The sequence below is a fragment of the Tetrahymena thermophila genome, assembly GCF_000189635.1.
Source record: "Tetrahymena thermophila SB210 genomic scaffold scf_8254617, whole genome shotgun sequence".
Lineage (NCBI taxonomy): Eukaryota > Ciliophora > Oligohymenophorea > Hymenostomatida > Tetrahymenidae > Tetrahymena > Tetrahymena thermophila.
This window is the reverse complement of record NW_002476387.1, coordinates 776,284-800,259: the sequence shown is the minus strand read 5'-3', so window position 1 is coordinate 800,259 and position 23,976 is coordinate 776,284. Positions and strand designations below refer to the sequence as shown.

The following is a 23,976-nucleotide window of genomic DNA, read 5'->3' as shown; positions in this document are numbered from 1 at the left end:
CTCTAATTATTCTAAATGTTCTTTTCGAAAGTAAATTTTTTTGTAAAAAATATTATTAAATTAATTATCTACTGTTTAATTTTTATGAATGCAAAATCTCATTAATGATTGTAGTTAAAAAAATGACAACATTTATTTCTCTTAAAGATTTCTAATCAATTAAGATGATAAATTTTAGATAAAGCAACATAGTTTTATTTAGCTAATTTTCAAAAATGTATCTCTCATTTTCAAACATTTCAATTCTTTTTAAAATTTAGTAATATCATAAAAAAATTAAATCATTATATACTATAATAGAATAAATCATTCATTTTAAAATAATAAAATATAATAGTCAATTAAATTACATTTTAAAAACCTTGGTTGTAAAGATAAGAATTAATTTACTGTAATTTTTCACTAATTTAAGCTGGTTCATTTTTATTATTCTAAACTTTACTACTCTATAAAAATAAATAATTTAATTACATTTGTTCTTTTATTTAAATAGAAAAACTTGCTACACTTTCTAAATATATTTATTAAATATATAAAATGTAAAATCTTTTTTTAAATAAAAATATTTATTGAATTAAGTTTATTTTAATTTTATTAAATATTTAAATATTCCATTAAATCTATAGTTCATTCATTTAAAGAATTCATACAGGTTACAGTAAATATCAAATTTAAATAATTTACTAACCTTAATATTATTTTTTGTTTTATTCTAATTATTTTTTCGAAATAAATCATCTGTCTTATTAAATATAAATAAAATTCATGGTCTAAAATATTATTTAATATTTATTTTACAAAAAATATCACCACATACCTAACATATATTTTTTAGGTAATCTTATATTTCATTACTCTTAATTTTTAGAAACTAGAAAAAACTTTAAAACAAACTGAGTATACTTTTGTAATAAAAAATTTATAATATTGAAAAAAAACTATTATAAAATTTAAATTTATTACATATTTCAAAAATACAATTAGAAGGAATCAAGTGTTTAATTTTGTATTAAATTAACAGATAGAAAATAAAAAAAAATTATTAATATTCAAAATTAGAGGTTATTTAAATTTTAATCAATATATTAAATAAGCTCATTTTTTAATAAAAATCTCTTTAAACTGATTAGAAATTCCAAATAAAACCAAAAATAAAAATGTATTTCTAATAAAAATAATTAGTTGCAGTCTTTATAAAATATGTAAATAATATTGAATAATATTAAAACTATTATGCAAATATTTTATAAGATGATTGAAAATTAAATTTATTTCTCATCCTAATTTATAAATAAGGTTGAAATTCTCTTCGATGCCTGTAGAATTAGCTAAATTCCATCTGTTAGAAACACAGAAAACATTCACTACCATTACTGCATGTTTAAATTATGCGTCTGTGTACCCTGCTTCTTTAAATTTATTTTTCATTACATCATTACCTGCCTTGTGAGGTTCCTTAGCAATGATATGAGCTAAATTATCTAAAGCAGCTCTCTTATTTTCTGGAATAGTATTAGATGCATCTTTCAAAAGCTACTACAAAGCAGTTTAATGGTGAGTTTAGCAATATTTGCACTAATTTTCTTCACTAGTTTTAACACCTAAATATTCAATTTCTGGTTATAATAATGGTAATTTGTTCTCTGGAGTATGCTCAATTATTAATGAGGCAAAAGTGGCAAAAGCTTCAGCTCCAACAGGGAAACCATCAAAGTTTTTGAATAAGTTTGGAAGGAATCCAAAATGTTTTTCTATCTTTTCAAAGACTTATTTTTATTTTTATTCTGTCATTTATACTAGTTTTTTTATTGTTTTTTTGTTTTTTTATTTATTTATTTTGTTTTTTTGTTGAAATGAATTATAAATAACCTAATCTCATTTTGCTTATTTAAATCTGAAACATTTTATTTAAATTTACATAAGAACACATGATATAAAGTTTATTTAAATTTGATTACGTATCGATCTATCTTATACTTTCTCTAATTATTCTAAATGTTCTAATCGAAAGTAAATTTTTTTGTAAAAGTTTTTTTATTAAATTATAAAAAATTATTAATAACTATATACTGTTTAAATTTTATGAATATATGGATTAAATCTCCATAATTATTCTAGTTAAAAAAAATACAAAATTTATATCTCTTAAAGATTTCTAACTGGTTAGGATTTTATAGATAAATTCTAGATAAAGCAACATAATTTTATTTAGCTTATTTTCAAAAATGGATTTCTCTCTCATTTTCAAACATTTCTGTAAATTTTTTATAAAATCTAAAGAAAATTTAATTATTCAATACTATAAATAGAGTTTTTAAAATAATAAAATATAATAGTCAATTAAATTTTATTTTAAAAACTTCAGTTATAAAGATAAGAATTATTTACTTTAATTTTTCACTAATTTAAGCTGCCTCATTTTTGTTATTCTAAACTTTACTACTCTACAAAACCAAAATTTAATTTTTTATTTTTAGAAGGAGTAGTGATAATTAATGAGAACAGGCAGTGTTTCCAAACTTTCATAAATATAAAAAATCTTTGCTTCTAGAGCTAAATAGGTTTTTTTAAATATTTATAAAAGCCATATTATTTTTATTTATTAATTTAATTGAAATGGATAATGCGTAATGTAAATTAATTTCCTTAAATTCCATATTTATAATGGATTTACAGGATGACCAAAAAAAAGTAGGAGTAATAATTAGTTTAAAAATATTTCATAAATTAAACTCTTTAAGATTGAAAGCAACTGAATAAAACAAAAAATATTTCATTTCTAATCAGTATGGATGATTTTAAAATAAGTTAATAAGAAATTATATAAAATATATGAGACTAAAAGGTAATGAATATAATATTGAAAAAATCATAACTCAAATCAAGTATCTATTAGGCAATATAATTGATAGAAACAAAATTTAATAAATTTAAATATACTATCTCATCTCTAAAAAATTATAATTGAAAGTAAAAAAAAATTTATTTCCCAAGGAAAGTTTAAACTGAGTTATAAAAGCAGTTCTACAATAAACAAAATAAAATAGCATGGGATTTATTTACACATTTAAATTAAGCAAAAAATATGTTTAAAAACAAAATAATTTGAAATAAGATTAATTTAACATCTGTTGAGAAATTCAAAGAAGCAACATTATTTTTTAAAAATTATGAAGAATATGCTTTTTATAATAAATAATAAAACATGAATATATTAAATAATTTTTTTTCTTCTAAATAATACAAAAGAAACTCAAAATTCATTCAATCAAATTACTGTATTTAAATTTACTTTTTAAATCTTTTTTTTATCAATTTATTTTGAGATTAGTTAACAAGTTTATTTCAAATTAAAAAATATTTTAAGAAAAAAAGTTATTTTTTAAAGTAAAGATTTACTTTTTCAATAGAAATTAAAGATTTTGTAAAATTTTATTAAATAAACAAATACAAAAATTTATATTTGAATATTATTTTTGGTAGTTAAAAATTGAGAATTTAAAATTAATAATTTTAAGAGTAAAAGAGAGAAAAAGCTTAATAATATATAATTGTATAGATTTTAATGTAAGCAATATAAATTTAGAAATTTAATAATTTTGTAATCAAACAGGATTTTTTTATGTTTTAGTTTCTAAAAATAAATAAAAAATCCATCAAAAATTTAGATAATATTTTTTAGTTAAAATTAATAATAAAAATTATATTTACATTTAACTAAAGCTGTAAAAAATGTTATTAGCAAAATAAATATAAAAAATAAAATTTAAAATATTATTAGAATAATTAATTAAGTTTAATATAAAAAATAAAAAATATAATTTATATTAAAAAATATTAACAAATAATAATACAAAAATAATAAACTAATTACATAGAAAAGAGAAGGAATAGCATGTTAATAATAAATGTAAACGTTGCTTTTTTTATGGTTGATAAAGTCCTTAAAAATAATAATAAGCAAGATTTTATTTTGCAAAAAGTATTTAATTCATTCATTAAATTTTAGCAATTTTATTAATCAATAGCTACTTATAATAAAATTAAATTAAATGAATAAAATATCTTCAACATAAATTGAGAAAAATAAAATGTTATTTATTAAAAGAAAATATAAATTTTTACTAAATCCTTTGAAAAAATCAATGAAATAATAATTTACTTTTATTTTATTATTTTGCAAATAAATTTTATTACAATCAATGTATTAGGAATTTTTATTCCTACTTATAGATTCAAATTAAAATTACTGACGATGAACAATCTCTCAAAATTAATTTTTGATATTTATTTAGATACTAGGAGTAAGAAGATAGAAGGAAGAATAATTAACTAAAAATAAATACAAATATATAATTGTAAATAAATTCATTAATAAACTTTAAAAATAATTTTATGAGTTCTGTTTCAACAGCAACAACACCTAAGTCTATTAAAAATAAAGCTTAGCCACCTAAAAAAGTAGAAATAGATAAAAATTAGAAGTACTTCATAGAATTTAGCGATCTTAAATAGTTAGATTAAGAAAATATTATTAAGTTATTACAACAAAATAATGCAAAATTTGATAAAAATATTTCGTAAAGAGTGTTTGAAACTGTAATATAACTTAAAAATTTTAACAATTAAGATCTCACTAACATATCCTAAGAATTAAAAATTCCAAAAATACCACCTGAAATATCTCCTGAAAAGTTAGAATAACACAAAAATCAAAAATACAAAAAGAAAATTTAAGTTAAGAAGAATATATTTGGTGAGGATGTAAAAGAAGAAAATGTGACTGATAGATTAACAAAATCAACAACAACAAGCAAGAGATGGAAACTGAAAGGATTTGATAAAATTCAAATTAGCCATGAAAAAGAAGTTTAAAAGAAGAAACTCGAAAAGATCATAAATAATTTTCCTAGTAGTCCTGATTCAGATTGTAATTCACACAAAGAAAATCATGGTGGTTTGAATAGTAGTTAGCACAAAAGAACTGTTAGCTTTAAAATGCATGAAGATTAAAATAATAATAATAACTACATAACTTTTAATGGAAATGATTAGCCTTTTGAAGTGTATGAAACTTTTAATTAATTAAGATAATCCATAATTTTGAAATAGTAAAATTAGCTTCCTCGATAAAGCTTTAACTAAAATTGTTTAGAAAACTAGGCTATAAATAATAATTCTAAATTGGAATAATAGCATTAAGTGCTTAAATCAAGTCTTAAATTACAAAAAGTCCCATATCCTACAGATTAAAAAGAAACTAAAAAAATGAAAGTGCAGTACAACATCATGTATTTTATTATTTTTTGTCAAATTTAATTTAAATTTTACATATTAAAAGCGATAATCAATCATCAAAAGATGAAGTTTTTAGGAAAGTAGAGGATTCCTTTTGTGATGAAAACAATATATTTGAATAAAAATTGTAAGAATCATTTCTAATTATGAATCCTGATAAGTAAGCTGTAAATACTTCAATTACTTTAACCTAAAATGACTAGAATCTCCCATAGTTCCATTAACAGAGCAACAGAAAAATAAGCTTTAATTTAAATTCATCAGATGATGAAAGTGAAAACATTTAGCCGAAGACCAATATCCCAAAGAAAATAGTGAAAAATGCAAAGAACAATTTAAATGAGTCTTTTATATTAAAAGTTTAAAAAGATAAAGAAAATAAATAAAAGAATTTGAACAAAAAAATAACTGAAACTAATTTAAAAAATATTTAATCTAAAGTGTAAAGCTATATAAAGGCCTCTCTTTCTCCGAAGAGAACTTATAACTAAAATAAAAGCACCAATAATATTCAAGATCTTAAAAACAATTTTCTAGAAAACTTAAGGTCAAACAAAGGAGCAACTAATTCAAAAGTAAAATTTTTCCTTTAAAAGCTATTTTAATTTAAATTTTTAATACAAAGCCTATCCCAAAGAGCCAAGATAAAACAAAGAATTAATTGAATATGTCATTAAATAATATTAGTATGAATTCACCTAATTTAAGAACATCTATTAATTCAAAAGAAACAGGCAGCGATTCTAGATATAACTCAATTGAAAGATCCATGAAACTGTCAAAAGTCCTTGATCCTGCTTCTTAAAAGCAATTCGAAATTTTATAAAAGTATAATCAAAACTTTAAAATAAAAAGTGGATTACAATTTCACAAATACTGCTTAGCAGGTTAAGAAAATAAAGTAGAAATGAAAAATAAAGATAATAAAAATTTATCAAAATCTTAAATTTTATAGAAATATTCTGAAAAACAAAAGAATGATTTATAAAAGCCTAATATTTATGATTGGGAATTAAATGATGATGAAATAAGTGAGCTAGATCATAACGAAGAAATTACACCAAAGAATTTCAATAAACTTGCTCAAAAGTACCATAAATGGTGGTTTGATCTTGAAGATTCTTAAAAAATGCATTTCTTTTCAAGTGAGGAGCTAATAAAATATTACTCAGAAGTCAAAAAAATAACTCAAAAATCTTTGATATTTTATTTAAAGTCAAAAAAAAATAAAAGATAAAATTGAAAAATTAATTTAATAATTTATATTATGAATATCAAATCAAGCATTCATAAAAATGATTTGAAAATATAAATTTCAACAATTAAATAATAATTTGTTTTATGAAATACTTGAATATCCTTATTGATTTTATACAAACATTTTGCAAAAATGAATATTTTTTGTATATATAATACAAAAGAACATATTATTTAAGATTTATATTTTTTATTTTTTTAAAAGGTTGTTTTACTACAATTTTATACAAGCATTATTTTTAAATATGAGATACTTAAATTAGCTCAAGAAGTAGTTATTTTTCTATATTCTCTTACTAATTTTTCTATGCTTTTGTTAATCTAATTTATAATAGTTACATAAATAAATTAAAATAAAGTAATAAATTTATTTTACTTGATTATTTGAGGCATAAGCCATTTTAGCTTCTTCTATGTTAAAGTTTTTAAATTGGTTAATAAGGTCGAGCTATTATGATATTTATAGTAAAAATTATTTTTTATTCATTTTTAAAATACAAACTTACTTATTATTCTGCTTTAAATATTTCTTATTCTAAGTCGCGTACTCTTTGATCTCTTTTAGGATTTTCTTTGCTAAGCTAATCTATTTTTTGAGAAATGGGATCGATTTGCTCGGAGAGGTCTCTTTCTTTGATTGCAGCTAATTCGATATCTACTTTAAGTTAATGAAGTCTCTCCTTAGAATCCTTAATTCTTTTATGAAGAGTGTCTTCTTCAATTTCTAAATCGATGAATTCTTTTTCAAGTTCAACTTTGTTGTAGATGATGTCATCGTTTAATTTTTCTAATTCATCGTTACGATCAGTGAATAAATTAATTTATCTCTTAGTGATATGCTCAACCTCTTATTCTACTTTTCTAACTCTATCTCTTTCTAATTCCTTAACTTTTTATTGAACTAATCCCTCTGTCATTTTTTGCTTTTGGAAACAAAAATATTTACAAATAAATTCTAATCGATATTTATTTATTTACTTGATCTTCTATTTATTCTTTCAGATCAAAAATTTTGTTCATTAAAGTTAATCTTTAACTGACATCATTTTCTCTATCCTTGGCTTGTGTTTCTAAAATAAACTTTTATTCTTAGATTTTAACCTAAACCATACTTAGATCTGTCTTCATAGCTAGAATTCTCTTTTTAAGTAATTCATTTTACTCTTCTAAAAATAGAGTTTCATGTTCAAGGACATCTGTGTTCATTCTATCATCCTATCCCGATTTTTTTGATTAAAAACCACTTAAATATAATAAAAAATATACCATTTCTTTTTTTCTTTCAAGAATACTTTCTTCAATATTAATAACTTATCTTCTAAGTTTTTCTAAAGCTTATTAATCCATGATTTCCTTTCTACCTGCAATCAAAGCTTCTTTGTCTCTATTTCTATTAAAAATCTAAACAAAAGAAGATACTAGCATCATATCATAATTTTGAAAATATTACCATAATTTCTCCTTGATAGTATCTTGTTTTCTTTTGCAATTCTTTTTAATCAGGCTCACATTCTTTGTAGAGATACATCTCATCAAAAAACATGTTTTCATATCTTTAAAATATAATAAAATTTAGTAAGTTTGTCAACCCTTAAAATTAAAGTACTTTGCATATTCCTTAACATAAGCTTCTTCTTTTTTTGTTATTATTTCCTAAAGCTCTTAAAATCTCTCTTCATATTCCTTAGTTTCTTCTTCAATAGCTTAATTTTCTATCAATATCTCGTCAACTTCTGTTTAGTGGGCCTTTTGATGAATAAATTATTTTAATCAATCAATATTTATTTAAAATAAATTAATTTTTATAAAGTAAATTATTCTTAATTAATACAGTGAGAGTTTCGCTGAGATGGCGCTAAGTTGAACTGTAAACGTTTTTCATTGCAATAATATTGTCGTTAATAGGAACACCATCATTAAAATATTTGAAGAATGAAGTAAAGTTTGTTTATTCTTCAGTTTCTTTATCCTTCAATAATTTTAATTCATATTCTAATAACTTGATTTCATTCTATAAACCATTTATATATTATTCCTCTATATTCTACTCAAGAGTTGTTTTTTTATTTGCTTGATCAACTGCATTTTTTGCACCTACAGTAGAATCTAATTGCTAAGATTTTTTATTACTCTTTAAAGTTTGGCTGAAACTTTCTTTAGGAGGCTTAGGTTCAACAACATCATAGCCTTCCATTTTAGATTTTTTCAATTAAGAAGTAGCTTAATTTTTTTAAAAATTACAATTCTTTTAAAATTATTTTTTCATTTTAAAAATAATTTAAACAAGAGAAGTCTAAGTTTAATTACCTAGTTGAGATGAGGCAGGCTTAAATTGTCTTGAGCCTACATAACTAGAAGCATCTATTTAAAATGTTTTATATAATAAACACTAGAAATAATGAAATAGAAAAATTTACTATTTAAGCTTGGAAGTGAAGATTTCATTTTTACTAAAAGATGATAAAATTTATTATGAATAGTTTGATTAATAACTAACAAATAATCTAAGATTTAACTTTGAAATTTATTTTGATTCAGTCAGTTCCTATGTTTTAAATATAATACTGAATATTCAAAAGATTAAAATATCAATCATACATAATGAAACTCTTTTTATATTTATATAAATAAATAAATATCCAAAACAAATGCAAACAATTATCTATCATTTAATATGATTATTGATTGAGGATTCTAGCAAAAAAAAAATTTATATTTTTGAAAAACAGATATTTTATTTACTATAATAATTATTTTTTATCAATAAAATTTTATAATATTTTAAAATATTTTACTTAATTATTTTTAAATGTATTTTGGTTGAATTAACTTTATAAATGAAAAAATTAAAAAATATAATATTTTATAGCAAAATTTTTGAAGTAGTTTTTTTAAACTTATTTTATTAATTTCAATCAAATTTTATGATCAATCATTTTTAATAAAATCTAATTATTTGAAATTAAAAAAAATATTAAAAAAATGGAAATACATTTTCTCTAAATTAATGTAGAAATGAGTTTAAATTAGCTAAAAAGAAAGTTTAATAATTTATTTTTTTAATATGTTTTGATTGTAATACATATTTATATAATAACTGTAAATATTGATTAAGTAATTTAAGTCAAGTTAGAAATTAAAAGAATGAGTTTTTAATTTTATGAGTTATTTTATCAAAAATTATAAAATATTTTGAAATATTATATCTTTGCCAAAAGAGATCATTTTTAATTTAAAAATTATAATATTTATATCAAATAATATTTTTTGATTTTTTAAGTGTGCTGGAATTATAAATTGATTTGCATTAATAAATGTATTTATTTATAGTTGGATGGTTAGTTTCATCAAAAAAAATTTATGTAATTTGAGTTATAAAAAAGATCAGGAAAATTTTAAGTAGAAAAAAAAATTGAAAATTTATTAAGTGAAAAGGAGTATTTAAGTAAATTAAAAAATGATTTAGGGAGTTTCATAAGAAATTTAAATTCAAGAAGAGTTAATTGATTGTGAGCATAAAGATTTAATTCATAACGTTTTGTGCAAGATTTGCTTCATGCTTTTACAGAAACCCATTTTAGTATGCACTAATTGTGGATATTTTGCTTGTAAGGGATGCATTAAGAAATGGTAGAAGAATACATTAAACTAAACTTGCCCTTAAAAATGCTCATAAAATTCTACTTTTCTTGAAAAGCAAATACCACAATTAGAAAAAGTATTCAATTGGTTATCGATTAAGTGTCCAAACTCATTAAATGAAGATCCTTCTTAATAATGTAATGTAGTGATGAAATATAATGAAATTAATTAACATGTTCCAAACTGCTAATTTACTTTAGTCAAATGTAGATTTGCAAATTGCTAAAAGTTAGTTTGCAAAAAAGATTTAGATCATCATCAAAAAAATTGCGAATTCAACAAAATTAAATGTAAATACTGCTTAAATCCTTTAAAAATAGAAGAATAGGATAAACATTTGTAAGAATGTGATCACAGAATTATTAGTTGTCCCAATTAAGGGTGTTCTAGCAAAATGTAATACTTAAAAAGAAATGTTCATTTGGATCAATGCAAGTTTAGATTGATAGATTGTACGTAATGCTAATAAAAGATTTAATTTAAGGATCTAGATCATCATACGCTAAATTTATGCATAAATAGATTAATATAATGCCCTTAGTGCAGCTCTTAGATAATAAAAAAAGACGAATAATATCATTTAAAGCAAGATTGTCCAAGCAGAAATGTATTTTGTGAAAATTGCTTATAAGGAATGAAGTTTACAGATTTATAAAGACATAGTGAAAATGATTGCATACAAGCATTAAAATAAAGATTAGATAGCGCATAAGCAAAAAAAGACGAATGCATTGAATAAATAAAGGAAATTTCATAATATCTTAACTAAAATTAGAATATATGATATTTTAAATTAATTTATTAATTCAAATCAAACATAGATAGATAGATAGATAGCTAACAAATATTTTTTTGTTTTTTATATTTCAAGTTTTATAGCTGTATTTTGAGTAATAATCTGTCAAAAATCTATTAATTTATTAATTATTATTATAGTTTAATTTTTTACTTTCTTTTTTATAATTTAAAAATTTATTAAAACATAAGTTTTTACATTTTCCTTATCAAAATTTATTTTAAAATTAAAATCAAAATACTTAATTTCTTTATTAAATTTAATTTAAATAGATATTGGCTCATAAAGGTTGGTAGATTTTATTTTAAAAAACAAATGATTTTGATAGGATTAAGTATTTTGTAATTTACTGTGAATTTTCTCTTTTATTTTGCATCAGATAGAAGTAATGATTAAGATGGCAGTATAATTGACATGTATTTATTTTTGTATTAAATTTTATTATTGATTTATAAATATTTATTTTAAAAAATTTTAAATAGAATTTAAATAAACAAAATAACAAATAAAATAATCTAAATATTGTTTAAGTTATTCACATGCATCTTATCTGCTTTAGAATATAATAAATATTGTTATTATCCTCAGAAAATCATTTATATATTTTACAATTAAGAATATATATTAGTATTAATTTGATAATCATATTAAAAGCTTGTGAGTTTTTTTAATACAAAATTTATAAGATTTATTAACTTTTAGAAATGAAATTCTATCCGTTTATTCATATATCTGAAGCACTATCAAAAAATATTGACTAAAAATTGAATTTTCTTTGTAAAAAAATTTAGTTTTAAGGTAATAAAATAAAGTATTTCTTTTTTCTAAAAATAATTTAATAAAAGTAATTTTTTTAAAGAAAGCCAAAATTAAAATAATGAATGATTAATGCTAATTTTTAAAATATTATTAAATCTTTTTTAAAAAATATGATAGTTTTTTTATAAATTTTATAATAATTATTAAATTTTATATAATAAACTTAACAGATTTATTTTCAAAAAAAAGATTTTTAGTTGCTTTGTTATTAATAATAAAATTAGTTTGTGGTTTTGTTAAATTAATGAATCTTTTAATTGTTTTAAAAATTTGTCTAAGAGTGAGATTATTTTTAGTCAGAAAATGGACTAACTGTTCTATTTGGAGTAAAGAAGGTATCTTTTTGGTTATCAAAGCTATTAGGAGAAGTAAATTATTGTTACTTAAAACTTGGGGCAGTGTTAGTAATCGATACTTTACGACTAGCATTGCTAACTTTTCTTTTTTCAGGAGTTTTTGAGATAGAATCGTCATTAAATGAAGGATATTATTGTTTTAATTAATTATTTTTTAGGTTATTAGCACTTTTAGATCTATCTTAGGTTATTATTATACTTTTACGGGACCTTGGAGGCTGTTTTTTTACCGTTTGAGGCTTCTGTTGCTCATAATTATAATTTTATCTAACCTAAAGATTTTATTATATTTACTTTTTGGTTTCTAGTTATTAATTAAAAGTAGACCATCCCCATTTAATCAAAAAATCACTACACTCTTATCTATGCTTCTTTTAAGCTTATAAATTATATTAATACCCTTTTGCAGATTGTTGCTTGCGATATTTTTCTATATGCTCTTCATATTTCCCATATTTAGAAGTTAAATGCTTGTTAAATAGTAGACCTATAAACATAAACTCTGAGCATTATAGCTTATAAAATAAATCTTGGTCAAAATTAAATTTAATTTTTTTAATTTCTTCCTCAAAGTATTACATTATTTATTCGTAAGATACAAATTCAAAATACCTTTGATTGATTCTTACCCATTGCTCACATATCACATTATAATCATCGAGTTAAAAAGATTCATAACCACATTTATTTTTTTCTAGATTAAATAAATATTGAAAAATCATCTTACGAAAGTTAATATAAAATTTTATCTAATCGTAAGAACTTTCTTCAATTAAAGATAATATTATCCTCATTTCATTGCTAGTAACAGCTTCTTTTCCTATTTAATCAATGAGGCTCCAACAAAATTAGCTTGTCAAGGTTTTTGATTCAACCTTTTGATAAACGTAGTTAACAAAATAATTAATTATGTTAAACTTAGAAGGTTTTGAACATTCAATTGCATCAGTAAATATTTCAATGATTGTTTTTATGATATCCTAAACACTAAATGCTTTTTCTAAGTTAAGAGAGTTTATTTTAAATGGATTAGTCATGCCCATATCATCAAATTATTTTTATATAAATGCAACTCTATTTTGGCTTTTAGTGATTTATTCTTCATTATATAATTCTTCTCCTGATTTTAAGTTGGCTATTGGTATTTCTTTTTCTTTTTCTTTACTCTCCCTATAGGTTGTTATTTGACTTTTAGCATCAACCCTTTTTTTTTAACCTTAACTATTCTTAATCATTTTTCTTCAATTATATTTTTAATACAAAAATGTTTGTTATTACAATTAAACAAAAATATTAATAAATAATTAAAAATAAATTATCTTTGCTGAATCGACCAATAAAAAATATTTCAGAGAGTAACTCTGCTTTATTTATCAGGATCCACAAAAAACCTTAATAAATTATTTCTAATATAAAAGAAATAAACATATTTAATAATGATTTGTTGCATTTTTATGCTAGTGAAGGAATTCCCATGATGACCCTACTTAATTTCAATTTTATTATGATAGAATAAAATTCTTAGAAATAATTTATAAACGTGCATGTATTATTTAATTTAGAGTTTAATTTTATATATTCTAGTTAGTACATTAAATATTCTCGCAATAATCATTAATTATAATAATAATAATTATTATTATTATTTATTCTTAAGAAAGATATTGATCATAAAAGTAAAAAGGAATTATTTAGAATAAAAAGCAAAATTTATAAAGAAATCAAGATAGAAATGACTTCAAAATAGTAAGCATAACAAAATAATATAAAAAACATTACTCTATGTTCATAGAAATGACTAAATTATTAAATTTATGCTTTAAAATATTTTAGAGATAAGCCAAATAGATTTGACGAATTAATAGAAATAGATGGATTAAAAAATAATAACTTTCTTTGCTTCAACTTCAAGCCAAATTAGTTGATGAATACATCGCTCACTTTAAAAAATATATCCAGAAATAAAATATATTATAAGGTATATTTTTTTTTGGTATTATTTATCTGAGTCCTTAAAATTTTTATTTTCATTTTATAAAATCTTAGTTCAAAACTAATAATCCAAAGTGTTTTTCTGTTCAACCAAACTAAAAAGAAATTCATCCAAATTGCGATGTAATTGTCGAATTTACAATGCAACCAAGAGTAAACTTATTGCATCTAGCATTAAAGAACCTTAATATTAAAAAATATATATAGAGAGAATACAACTAAATAACAGGAGATAAATTTTAGATAGATGTTGCTGAACTCACTGAATAAATTGTATTTTACTAATTTGATTTAAACTGTGTAAAAATTATTTTTATTGTAAATAATTCAGCTCCAAGAAGGGCAAGATGTTAGCGACATTTTGAAAAAGCATGTTTAGGGTAATAAAAAGGTAGATGTTTTTCTTGTAAGTTAGTAATAATAGAATGAAAAAATAGTTGATTTTAGCTTTGAAGGAAATGTCACTTAACGCGAAAACAGTAAAATAAACTATTTAAAACAACACTAATATATACTAATTAATAGGTTTAATGAACAGTTCAAAGTTGTATGCTTCAGTAAATGCAAATGAAGAGGAAAAAAGACTCAACGAAGCTCTTAATAAGGCAAAGAGTGAAAATTAAATTTTAGTAATTTTTTATTTTGGAATAGATTTAGAATTTTATAAAATTGCTAATGATAAAAATTAGGCTTAATAAAATAAAGATTTAGAAAAGAAAGTCAAAGAGCTATAGAAGATTCAGCAAGCAAGTAAATAAAAAAATAAATAGCATTAATATTGTAAAATAAATATAAATAAATTATTTTAAATATAGGTAATTAGGAAGCCAACTTTACTATGTTCCATGTTATTATAGTAGCAATAATAGCATTAATTGCTGGTGCTTTCTTAGCAAAATGAAAAAAAATATTTAAAAAACATTATAATAAATTGTATTTAAATTAATTTATTTGGTTTATAATCATTTAAGTGCTTTTTAAAAAATAAATCTTTTTTGACTAACTAAACAACTTCTTGCTTGTGATCAATTAATAGGACATACGTTTTTATTTTATTATGATTGCATAAATTAGAGTGTTAATTGATTTTTTTATTTTTATAAAAAAACAAATAGAATGGGTATTTATTATCAATATTATTACTTACTGCTTGATAATTTTTTATTTTTCGGTAGTAAATAAAATTGATTTTTAATTATGTTTGTTTGTTTGCTTGACTGATTAATTGATTCATTCTTGCATATCTTTAAATAATTATTTATAAATAAAGAAGAACTTATTGTTAAATATTAATAGAATTTCTAGAAGTGTTGTAGTAAATTAGGTTAGAATCATTATTCAAAGTATAAAGAGATGGCATCAATGGATGGAAATTACAAGGTTTTTGTTAAAAATAGCGAGTTTGAATAGACTAAAGAGGTATAAAAGTAGTTTGATGAGAATGAAATAGACTTTCCTTCAAAATTAAATGTCACTGTAAGTAATAGCGATCCTTCAAGATCTTTAAGAACCTCCAAAAAAATTACTTCTTATTTACTTAGAAACCTGAAAAATGAAAATGCTGATTAAATTAAAACATTCTAGGAGCTTTCATAAAGAATAAATTAAAGTATTTTAGAAAATATTAAAAATGCTGGCTGCTTTCGCGATGTTTCAGTAGAAGGAGAATTTTAAAATCAAATAAATAAATATTAATATGATTAACTCGATTTGAAATTTAGATTCACTGAAGATCCTATTTTTTCATGTGATTATGGTGTATCTATTGATTAAAAGTAAAGAAATTTTGGAATTGTCCTAATGCCATAGTTTACTAACATGCTTGGTTAGTGTGAATCTATTGTTTTTCGTATGAGAAAATCTTACTTTGACTTTAACAAAGAATTAAAGCTCTTTTCTTCTTTCACTTTCCCTTACTTTTCTCCTGAAAGTTGTATATAAGAATATGAATTTGGTATGGCTGATAGGTAGGTTCTAAATGATTTAAGGACTAAAATGTTTAAATTTAGAGGTAATTTTTATTTGAAGAAAGATCCTAGATTCAAACTAGCTGTATCAACTACCTCTCATCACTACTCTCCTGATATTACCGCTACTAATGTTTTGGCACATAATGGAAGTATTTTCGATTAAACCATGCAAACATACCAAAATTTAGTTTTTAAGGCAACATTCACTGATAAAACCTAAATTCAATAGGAATTTAATACTTAGTAAATGACATAGGTTTCAGCAAAATTAGGTATTGGATCCAATATGTCACTATTTGCAAAAGCCAGATATTTGAATATGAAACAAAAGCTTCATCAAATCTAGATAGGAGAAACAAAAATTCCAGCTATGGCACAAAATTAATTTTAAGCAGGTTGTGTCTTTTCTAAAAATAACCTTCATTTTAGTGAGAATTTTACTTTGACTAATTAGCCATCTTACAAAAACATTGATTTATAAGACAAAAATATCAATTCTACTAATTTTGGCAGCAGATATTTCCTGACAAACTAATTTAAATACTACTTCCTTAAATTCCCCTTCCTTCAAAAGGTTGACATCCTCCCTTTCTTACATCTCTATACTGCTTTTGTCCCTACTAATTTAAATTTAAATTAAGAAAATAAACTTTCTTCATTAATCAAGCAAAATGTTAGGCTATCTGCTGGTATCGGCTTGACATACGAAATAAGTATTTTTTCAAAAAATTATTTTCATTATCAATCAAATCAAATTAATTTTATATAAAAACAGATGAATTCGATAAAATAGATTTTATCTACAGCTTTGCGGACTTCATTCCTTAAGATAAGAAAGATAATTTTTGCAAATTTTAGTTAAATTTTTATTGATGCTCTCAAATAAAATAAAAATTAGTATAATTTATTTATTTGTTTCATGTAATCTACTTATAAATAAGGTGTAAATTATAACAAAGCTAAGTTAAATTCTATAATCTAATTACAATGCATATTTATTAGCAAACATATTTTATTTCAATTAACTTATTAAATTACAAATAAATTCAATTCAATTTATTTTTAATTGTTTAATATTAGAATTATTATTGAATTCTTAATTAAATCAATCTAAAATTTCTATCAATCAATCAATCAATCAACACATATATATTTTAAAAGCATTTAATTTCATAGACAATAATTAATTTACAAAATTTTATAAAAATAAATAATCTCCTTGATAAAAATGGGCGATTACAATTAAAACAGAGAGTAGAATTATTAAAGAGATTAATTTGGCTATTAAAATTAAAATGGTTAGAACAATTTTAATCAAAATTATGGAAATTATAGGCAAGGAAACAAGCAAAACTACAACAAAAATTATAATAATAATAACAATTAGAGATTTAATCAAAATAGAAATAATAATTAAGGATATCAAAACTAACATAATAGAAATTAAGATGTGTAATAGAGATAATAACATGGTTATAATAACAATTAAAGAGGATATTAGAAAGGAGCAAATTTCAATTAGAGACCTCAGCACTAAAATTTTAGAAAATAATAAAATTTTCACTCAAACAATTAGTCAGATCATGACAATTTTAATCCTTTAGCTTATTTTAAATAAAATATGCTTTAAAATCCTTGGGAAAGCTAAACAAATGATAATGAACAAGCTAATAATAGGGGATATCAACATAATAAATAATAAAATTATTACAATAATAAAGGTATTATGAATCAATAGCATAGGTTCTAGAATTAGCAGCAAAATTTTAAGAGATAAAATCAACAAGAAGAGCAAGATAAAAACTCTTTCAACTAAGCATTTTTAGATCGCTAAAAATAATAGTATGAAGATAACTTAATAAATAATTTAGACATTGATGATATTGATAAATTACATGAAGAATTGTAAAAAAAGAAAAAGCTTAATGATCATACAGAATAATAAGTATCATCAAGTTAACAAAATTAGTAGTAAGTTTAAAACAGTATTAATGACTACAGTAATTCTAACTAAACAAATAAAGGTTAATTAGATGATGAAGAGACATGGAAATGATTTTTTTTATTTTAAATTTAATAATATCTTATTTAAAACATCAAAAATATAAATTTAACTAAATCTTAAAAATTAAATCCTACTTAAATTTTAACATAAAAATATATAATCTTATGTATGTATCATTTCATCTTAAAAAAATAATTAATATGCATTTAATAGTACGTTTTAATCCAATATCCAAATTAAAAAAAATAAATTATTTAAAAAAATAACACAAAATATTTTTTATTTAAACAATTTTAGTTTGTTTAAAATAAAATAGCTATGTTATTTTTTTTTAATTTTCTACTAAAAAACATAAATTTGATTAGTTTTTAAAATTTAATTTTTTAATCAATCTAAACATATTTAGCTTACAAATATAATTACAATAAAGTATTGTATTAATTTAACTCAACTTAATTTAAAAAAATAATTTAAAATTATACATTTATTAAGATTAAACTAGTTTATTAAAGAAGAAAAAAAAAGGACACAAATAGTTTAATATTAAAAAAATTTATTTTTAATTTAAATTCATTAAATTAGAAAAATTTTGGAAAAAGATTTTAAATAAAAATATTTTGATCATTTTTTTAATTTTTGCTATTTAAAATCAATTGAATTAGTTTTAATTTTTATTAATAAATATAAATATTTAAATCTACAATTAAAATATGTTTGAAAATTTAGTTTATTATTTAGAAGTTGAAAACAAAGGGTTTTATATTAAAACATAATTTAGATAAATTAATTAAAAAATTTTTTTATAGCAAAAAAATGAATTTATTAAGTAAATTTAAAAAAAAAATATTTTTATCTTAATGCTTTATAAATTGAATCAGCTTATATTAAATCAAATTTTTCACTTCTTTTAAGCATTTCAATCTACAACTAAAGTTGTTTAAAATATATAAATAAATTAAACTTGATAATATTATCCTTAAAAATATTTCTTAAACAAAAAGTACTAGTAATTTATTCATTTGAAATAAAAAAGTAAAAGTATAATATTAAAACCGTTTTTATTTTTTTAATATGTTTCTAATATTTTAAAATAATTTAATGAATCAGGTCTTTCATATATTTAGTTGAAAACAGCCTTTAATTTTATCTAAAATTTGCTTTTCATTTAAACAGAGTTTGATTCATAATTTATAGTTTACAAATTCAATTCAAATTTAATTTTATATAAATTATCTATTGAGTATATGTTCAACCCATAATATATAAAAATCCAATCACCCACTAATAAAATAAATTAAAAAGGTATTAAATTTAAAGTAATTAAAATAAAAAATTTCCCTTTTTTTAAATAAAAATGTTTTTATTAATTTAATTTATTTACTTGTTATAAGAAAAGCTATTTGTTTGTAATAATTTGTAAAATAATAAATTATTTTTGTTTTAAAAAGATTGATATGATTTAGAAACTTACTATATTTCAAATACTGATAAATTATAGAGTGTTATTATGCTATAAGGATATACTGACAAAATTGCATGAAAAATATATAAGTAATTACAAATATACAAAATTTAGAGATGACTGCCAAAGTTAAAATATTTAACTTCCAAAAACTCTATTATATATATTTATTCAAAAGTTTTATACAAAATTATAGGTAAAGTAAGAGTTTGTTTGTTTTATACTAGTTTAGAACTAGAGGTGGTAAGGTTATAAATGAATGAAGGAATTAATTCAATCCCTTTTTCAAAGCAATAAACAGAAGATCGCTGATTCATAAGTTTATCATTAATTATTTTCACCGCTTTCTACTTCATTATCACTTTCTGTTAATGAGTCACTTAACTCATCTAATTCGGTCATTTCTCTTTAACTTATGAAGTCATCTGATGTTTTAAATAATTTTCTATGCTATTTGTACTCATCTGAATTAATTAATGCATCAACAGACTTGCGAGTTTCCCTCTTGACCTCATTTTCATATTCAGAGCGACTCTTTTTAGGGGCGCAATTGTAAATAACTTTCTTATTTTAAATATTTCTTTACAAAATGTACAAGATTAAAATGCTAATCAAGACGAGTATCAAGCTTGCTTATAGAATTAAGAGGAAAGACTATGATTTCTTTAGATATTAAAGTGAATTTTTGGTATAATCTAAGATGTCTATAATCTCGAAATATTAAAGTTAGAAAAATAACACTCCTGCTAATGCTAAGGTGATAATTGCTTACTTCATCTCTGCCTTGAAATAATTAGACCTTTATTTATTTAGTACTTAATGAGCTAGCTAATCACTAGTTATTTGTTTGTTTGTCTGATTGTATGTTAGTTTTTTATTTGATTGATTTTACTAAAAGCTAACGAATAAAAATCTTTTTTATTAACTTTCTAATAATTAGGAGTACTTTGATGATTTATTTTTTCTTGCAAATCTTTATTTACTTATTTATTATTTACTAATATTAATTGTTTTATATAATATTTTCTAATTATTTCGTAAGAAGAAACTTAGTGTTCATTTCTTTCTTTCTTTCTTTCTTTTTATTAATGTGAGTATGTGTGAGATCTATTATTCATTTTCTTAAGATCCTAAAATGCTCATCTTTTCATATTCAACCTATATTAAATAATTCATAAATACAAACTAAATATCTTTATTATTTAAAAATTGATTTTTAAATTTTTATCTTAACCGGTAAAATTATAAATAATCCTTTTCATCAAATATAAACTACACATACAGATAGTTTGATTTATTTACCTACCACCTTTTTAGTTATATTTAGAGTTTTGATTAAATATTTTATTAGATTTTTTCATTTCTATTTAACTGAATTTGACTAAAAAAGACAAATATTAATTTCAAATTCGTTCTCTTTATTTTATATATTTAAATAATTTAAAAAAAATTTCTAAAAATTCAATGTCAAAGGATTGTTCTTATTTGTTAGTATTCTAGTGTTGTAGATGCATGCGAATTCTATTTAGCTAAAACTAAAAGAAAGAAGATATTAGCAGTGACTTCTCTGAAATAGATGGCTAATTAAAGTATAAAATATAGCTACCCTTCCACTCAAATATATTAATTTAATAGGTTTTTAATTAAAGTAATAATTTTTTGTTATAAATAATATGTCCTTCTTGCAAATAATTCACTGCATTTATTGAGTTAGTAAACAGCTAAATGTTTATTTTATAAAACAATAATATAATTGTTTTGTCTTTTGACTGTTAGTCAGAAGTCAATTCATAGGATTTGGTAGATAGTTTTGAAACAATATTATCTGAAGAAAATTAAATTAAATTTGACTAGGAATTAAATCAGACTGAGGATACAAGCTTAATTTTAAATCCATCTTTAGAGTATTTTAATTATAGCAAAAAAATTGAAAAATTTCTAATAAAAGAAAGAAATGATTATGAAAAATTAGAATCCTCTTTGAATCAACTTGAAAATAAATCTGAATTATGTATTTAAATAACTGAAGAATTAGTAAAGTAAACTTACAATAAAAAACAAAAAAATAATAGCTTTAATATTTTAGAAAATGTTTGAAAATGTTAAAGAATTATTTTCTCAAATATTGAAAATTTTTACACACTCTAATAACATTTTTTAATTTAATTTTGATAATCATTTTATAATTTATAATAATTTATTTATTTATTACAAAAACTAATTAAAAACATATATTATAATTTTATTTGCTTGTTTATTTATTTATTTGTTTGTTCGCTTGCGGATATTTAAAAAGATTTGTAAAAATATCGAGGTTGGTTGGGTGAGTAATTTAGCCAAAATTAAAATTATGCTTATATTTTAGGAAAACAGAGATACACGTTGTTTTAAATAATAAGTCTTTTGAAAATTTGTATTTATTTTTATTGTTTGAGTATTTGATGATGATGTAAGTTTAATCTTATTGCACTTGATAAAATGATGCATTTTAAATAGTATTATAAATTAAAAACCAGATTGGTTAATAAAATCCAAGTAAATTCATAGATTAATTTCCTTTTTATTTTACTTGATCATAATTGAATCTTTGATGTGTAAAATAAATCAAGTGAACATATTCACAATATATTAATTTAGTGTGAATAAAAAGAGATTCTAGAGTAAATTAAATCTAATTAAGATTAGAAACAACAACATTTGTAATAATTTTTATAAAAAACAAAAAATAGATACATTCATAAAATAAAAAAGCAATTAACTTTGGATATTATATCTCTAGTCTAGTTAGTTAGTTAGGTTAAAAATAAAATGATGAATTAAACTATCAAGAACGCTGCCTCTAAATACAAATACGCAGGAAACAAGATCAATGTTAAGAATCCTATTGTCGATTTAGATGGTGATGAAATGACTCGTATCATTTGGAAAATGATTAAGGATAAACTCATATTGCCATTTATCTCAGCTGATATTAGATATTATGATCTTTCTATAGAAAATCGTGATGCCACCAATGATTAAGTTACCTTTGATGCTGCTTATGCTATACGTGAACACAAGGTTGGTATTAAGTGTGCCACTATTACTGCAGATGAAGCACGTGTTAAAGAGTTCAAACTTAAAAAAATGTGGCCTTCTCCTAATGGTACTATTCGTAACATTTTGGATGGTACAGTTTTCCGTGAACCTATTGTATGCCAAAATATCCCTCGTTTAGTTCCAGGATGGACCAAGCCAATTATTATTGGTCGTCACTCTTTTGGTGATCAATACAAGTGTACAAATTTCAAGGTTCAAGGACCTGGAAAACTTGAAATATCTTTCAAGCCTTAAGATGGAGGTGAAGAAATTCGTAAAACCGTTTTTGAATTTTCAGGAAAAGGTGGTGTCGCAATGGGTATGTACAATACTATTGAAAGTATTGAATCATTTGCCAATAGTTGCTTCAAATATGCCCTCAACCGTTAATACCCATTATATTTCTCTTCAAAGAACACCATCCTTAAGCAATATGACGGACTTTTCAAAGACATTTTCGAAGAATTATATACAACTAAGTACAAATAGCAATTTGAAAAGAGTGGTTTGTGGTATGAACATCGTCTTATTGATGATATGGTTGCTTAAGTATTAAAAGGTGATGGTGGTATTGTTTGGGCTTGCAAAAACTATGATGGTGATGTTCAAAGTGATATTATCGCCTAAGGCTATGGTTCTTTGGGTATGATGACAAGTGAACTTGTTAACAATGATAATGTCTATGAAGCTGAAGCTGCTCATGGAACTGTAACCAGACACTATCGTCAACATTAAAAAGGTTAGGAAACTTCTACAAACTCTGTAGCAAGTATTTATGCTTGGAGTAGAGGTCTTCGTCATAGAGCCAAATTAGATAACAACTAGGATTTACTTACATTCTCATAATGTATTGAAGAATCTGTATTAGATTGTATTTCTAATGGTAAAATGACTAAAGATCTTGCAATTTTAGTATACGGACAAGATAACATCAAAGGAAAATACCTCAACACAGAGGAATTTATTGATGCAGTCGCCTATAGATTAAAGAGCTAAATCCACATTGAAAAGTGAAAATAAGCTATTTGAGAAAATAACTTTAATTCTTCTATACTATAATCTGTATTTTAATATCAAAATATATTTTTTATACAAATTATTTATTCTAAATAAATAAATTAATTAATAAATTAGTTAGTTAGTTAACTTATCAGATATCTTTTTTAAATAAATTTCATTTTATACTTTTTTTGTTTTAATAAAAAAATAATAAAGAATAATTGTTTCTTGATTGTACAATCTTTTAATAAATATTAAAAATAATAAATTGAAAGATAATTAAATAAATTTGCTATGTTTTA

At 21.5% G+C, this 23,976-nt stretch overlaps 10 protein-coding genes across 10 annotated transcripts; 6 read left to right on the top strand and 4 right to left on the bottom strand. All coding sequences in view use genetic code 6, as the record gives it.

Moving 5' to 3' along the window:
• Positions 1–1,275: 1,275 nt before the first annotated feature.
• TTHERM_00196300 (hypothetical protein) lies at positions 1,276–1,791 on the bottom strand (the record flags this gene model as incomplete). The annotated part of the gene is made up of 1 exon (XM_001017284.3): positions 1,276–1,791. One exon carries the CDS (start codon positions 1,789–1,791, stop codon positions 1,276–1,278), a length of 516 nt encoding a protein of 171 aa, XP_001017284.1.
• Positions 1,792–4,395: 2,604 nt separating this feature from the next.
• TTHERM_00196290 (hypothetical protein) lies at positions 4,396–6,541 on the top strand (the record flags this gene model as incomplete). Its single annotated transcript, XM_001017283.2, has 3 exons — positions 4,396–5,291; positions 5,342–5,873; positions 5,924–6,541. 3 exons carry the CDS (start codon positions 4,396–4,398, stop codon positions 6,539–6,541), a joined length of 2,046 nt encoding a protein of 681 aa, XP_001017283.2.
• A 278-nt stretch (positions 6,542–6,819) lies between these two features.
• Positions 6,820–9,000, bottom strand: TTHERM_00196280 (hypothetical protein; the record flags this gene model as incomplete). The annotated part of the gene is made up of 10 exons (XM_001017282.2): positions 6,820–6,876; positions 6,932–7,003; positions 7,062–7,478; positions 7,534–7,770; positions 7,822–7,956; positions 8,006–8,108; positions 8,162–8,301; positions 8,387–8,775; positions 8,863–8,916; positions 8,973–9,000. The coding sequence occupies 10 exons, from the start codon at positions 8,998–9,000 to the stop codon at positions 6,820–6,822; spliced, it is 1,632 nt and encodes a 543-aa protein (XP_001017282.2).
• A 931-nt stretch (positions 9,001–9,931) lies between these two features.
• Positions 9,932–10,981, top strand: TTHERM_00196270 (TRAF-type zinc finger protein; the record flags this gene model as incomplete). The annotated part of the gene is made up of 1 exon (XM_001017281.3): positions 9,932–10,981. Exon 1 carries the CDS (start codon positions 10,013–10,015, stop codon positions 10,979–10,981), a length of 969 nt encoding a protein of 322 aa, XP_001017281.1. The 5' UTR covers positions 9,932–10,012.
• A 1,009-nt stretch (positions 10,982–11,990) lies between these two features.
• On the bottom strand, positions 11,991–13,403 carry TTHERM_00196260 (hypothetical protein; the record flags this gene model as incomplete). The annotated part of the gene is made up of 1 exon (XM_001017280.1): positions 11,991–13,403. One exon carries the CDS (start codon positions 13,401–13,403, stop codon positions 11,991–11,993), a length of 1,413 nt encoding a protein of 470 aa, XP_001017280.1.
• A 497-nt stretch (positions 13,404–13,900) lies between these two features.
• On the top strand, positions 13,901–15,061 carry TTHERM_00196250 (MSP (major sperm protein) domain protein; the record flags this gene model as incomplete). Its single annotated transcript, XM_001017279.3, has 8 exons — positions 13,901–13,914; positions 14,002–14,146; positions 14,215–14,313; positions 14,368–14,433; positions 14,492–14,639; positions 14,686–14,789; positions 14,850–14,910; positions 14,976–15,061. The coding sequence occupies 8 exons, from the start codon at positions 13,901–13,903 to the stop codon at positions 15,059–15,061; spliced, it is 723 nt and encodes a 240-aa protein (XP_001017279.2).
• Positions 15,062–15,513: 452 nt separating this feature from the next.
• On the top strand, positions 15,514–17,003 carry TTHERM_00196240 (hypothetical protein; the record flags this gene model as incomplete). The annotated part of the gene is made up of 2 exons (XM_001017278.1): positions 15,514–16,843; positions 16,906–17,003. The coding sequence occupies 2 exons, from the start codon at positions 15,514–15,516 to the stop codon at positions 17,001–17,003; spliced, it is 1,428 nt and encodes a 475-aa protein (XP_001017278.1).
• A 355-nt stretch (positions 17,004–17,358) lies between these two features.
• Positions 17,359–18,186, top strand: TTHERM_00196230 (hypothetical protein; the record flags this gene model as incomplete). Its single annotated transcript, XM_001017277.1, has 1 exon — positions 17,359–18,186. One exon carries the CDS (start codon positions 17,359–17,361, stop codon positions 18,184–18,186), a length of 828 nt encoding a protein of 275 aa, XP_001017277.1.
• Positions 18,187–19,921: 1,735 nt separating this feature from the next.
• On the bottom strand, positions 19,922–20,374 carry TTHERM_00196220 (transmembrane protein, putative; the record flags this gene model as incomplete). Its single annotated transcript, XM_001017276.3, has 1 exon — positions 19,922–20,374. One exon carries the CDS (start codon positions 20,372–20,374, stop codon positions 19,922–19,924), a length of 453 nt encoding a protein of 150 aa, XP_001017276.1.
• Positions 20,375–22,308: 1,934 nt separating this feature from the next.
• On the top strand, positions 22,309–23,832 carry TTHERM_00196200 (NADP-dependent isocitrate dehydrogenase). The gene has a single exon (XM_001017274.2). It carries the CDS (start codon positions 22,406–22,408, stop codon positions 23,687–23,689), a length of 1,284 nt encoding a protein of 427 aa, XP_001017274.1. The 5' UTR covers positions 22,309–22,405; the 3' UTR covers positions 23,690–23,832.
• Positions 23,833–23,976: the final 144 nt, after the last annotated feature.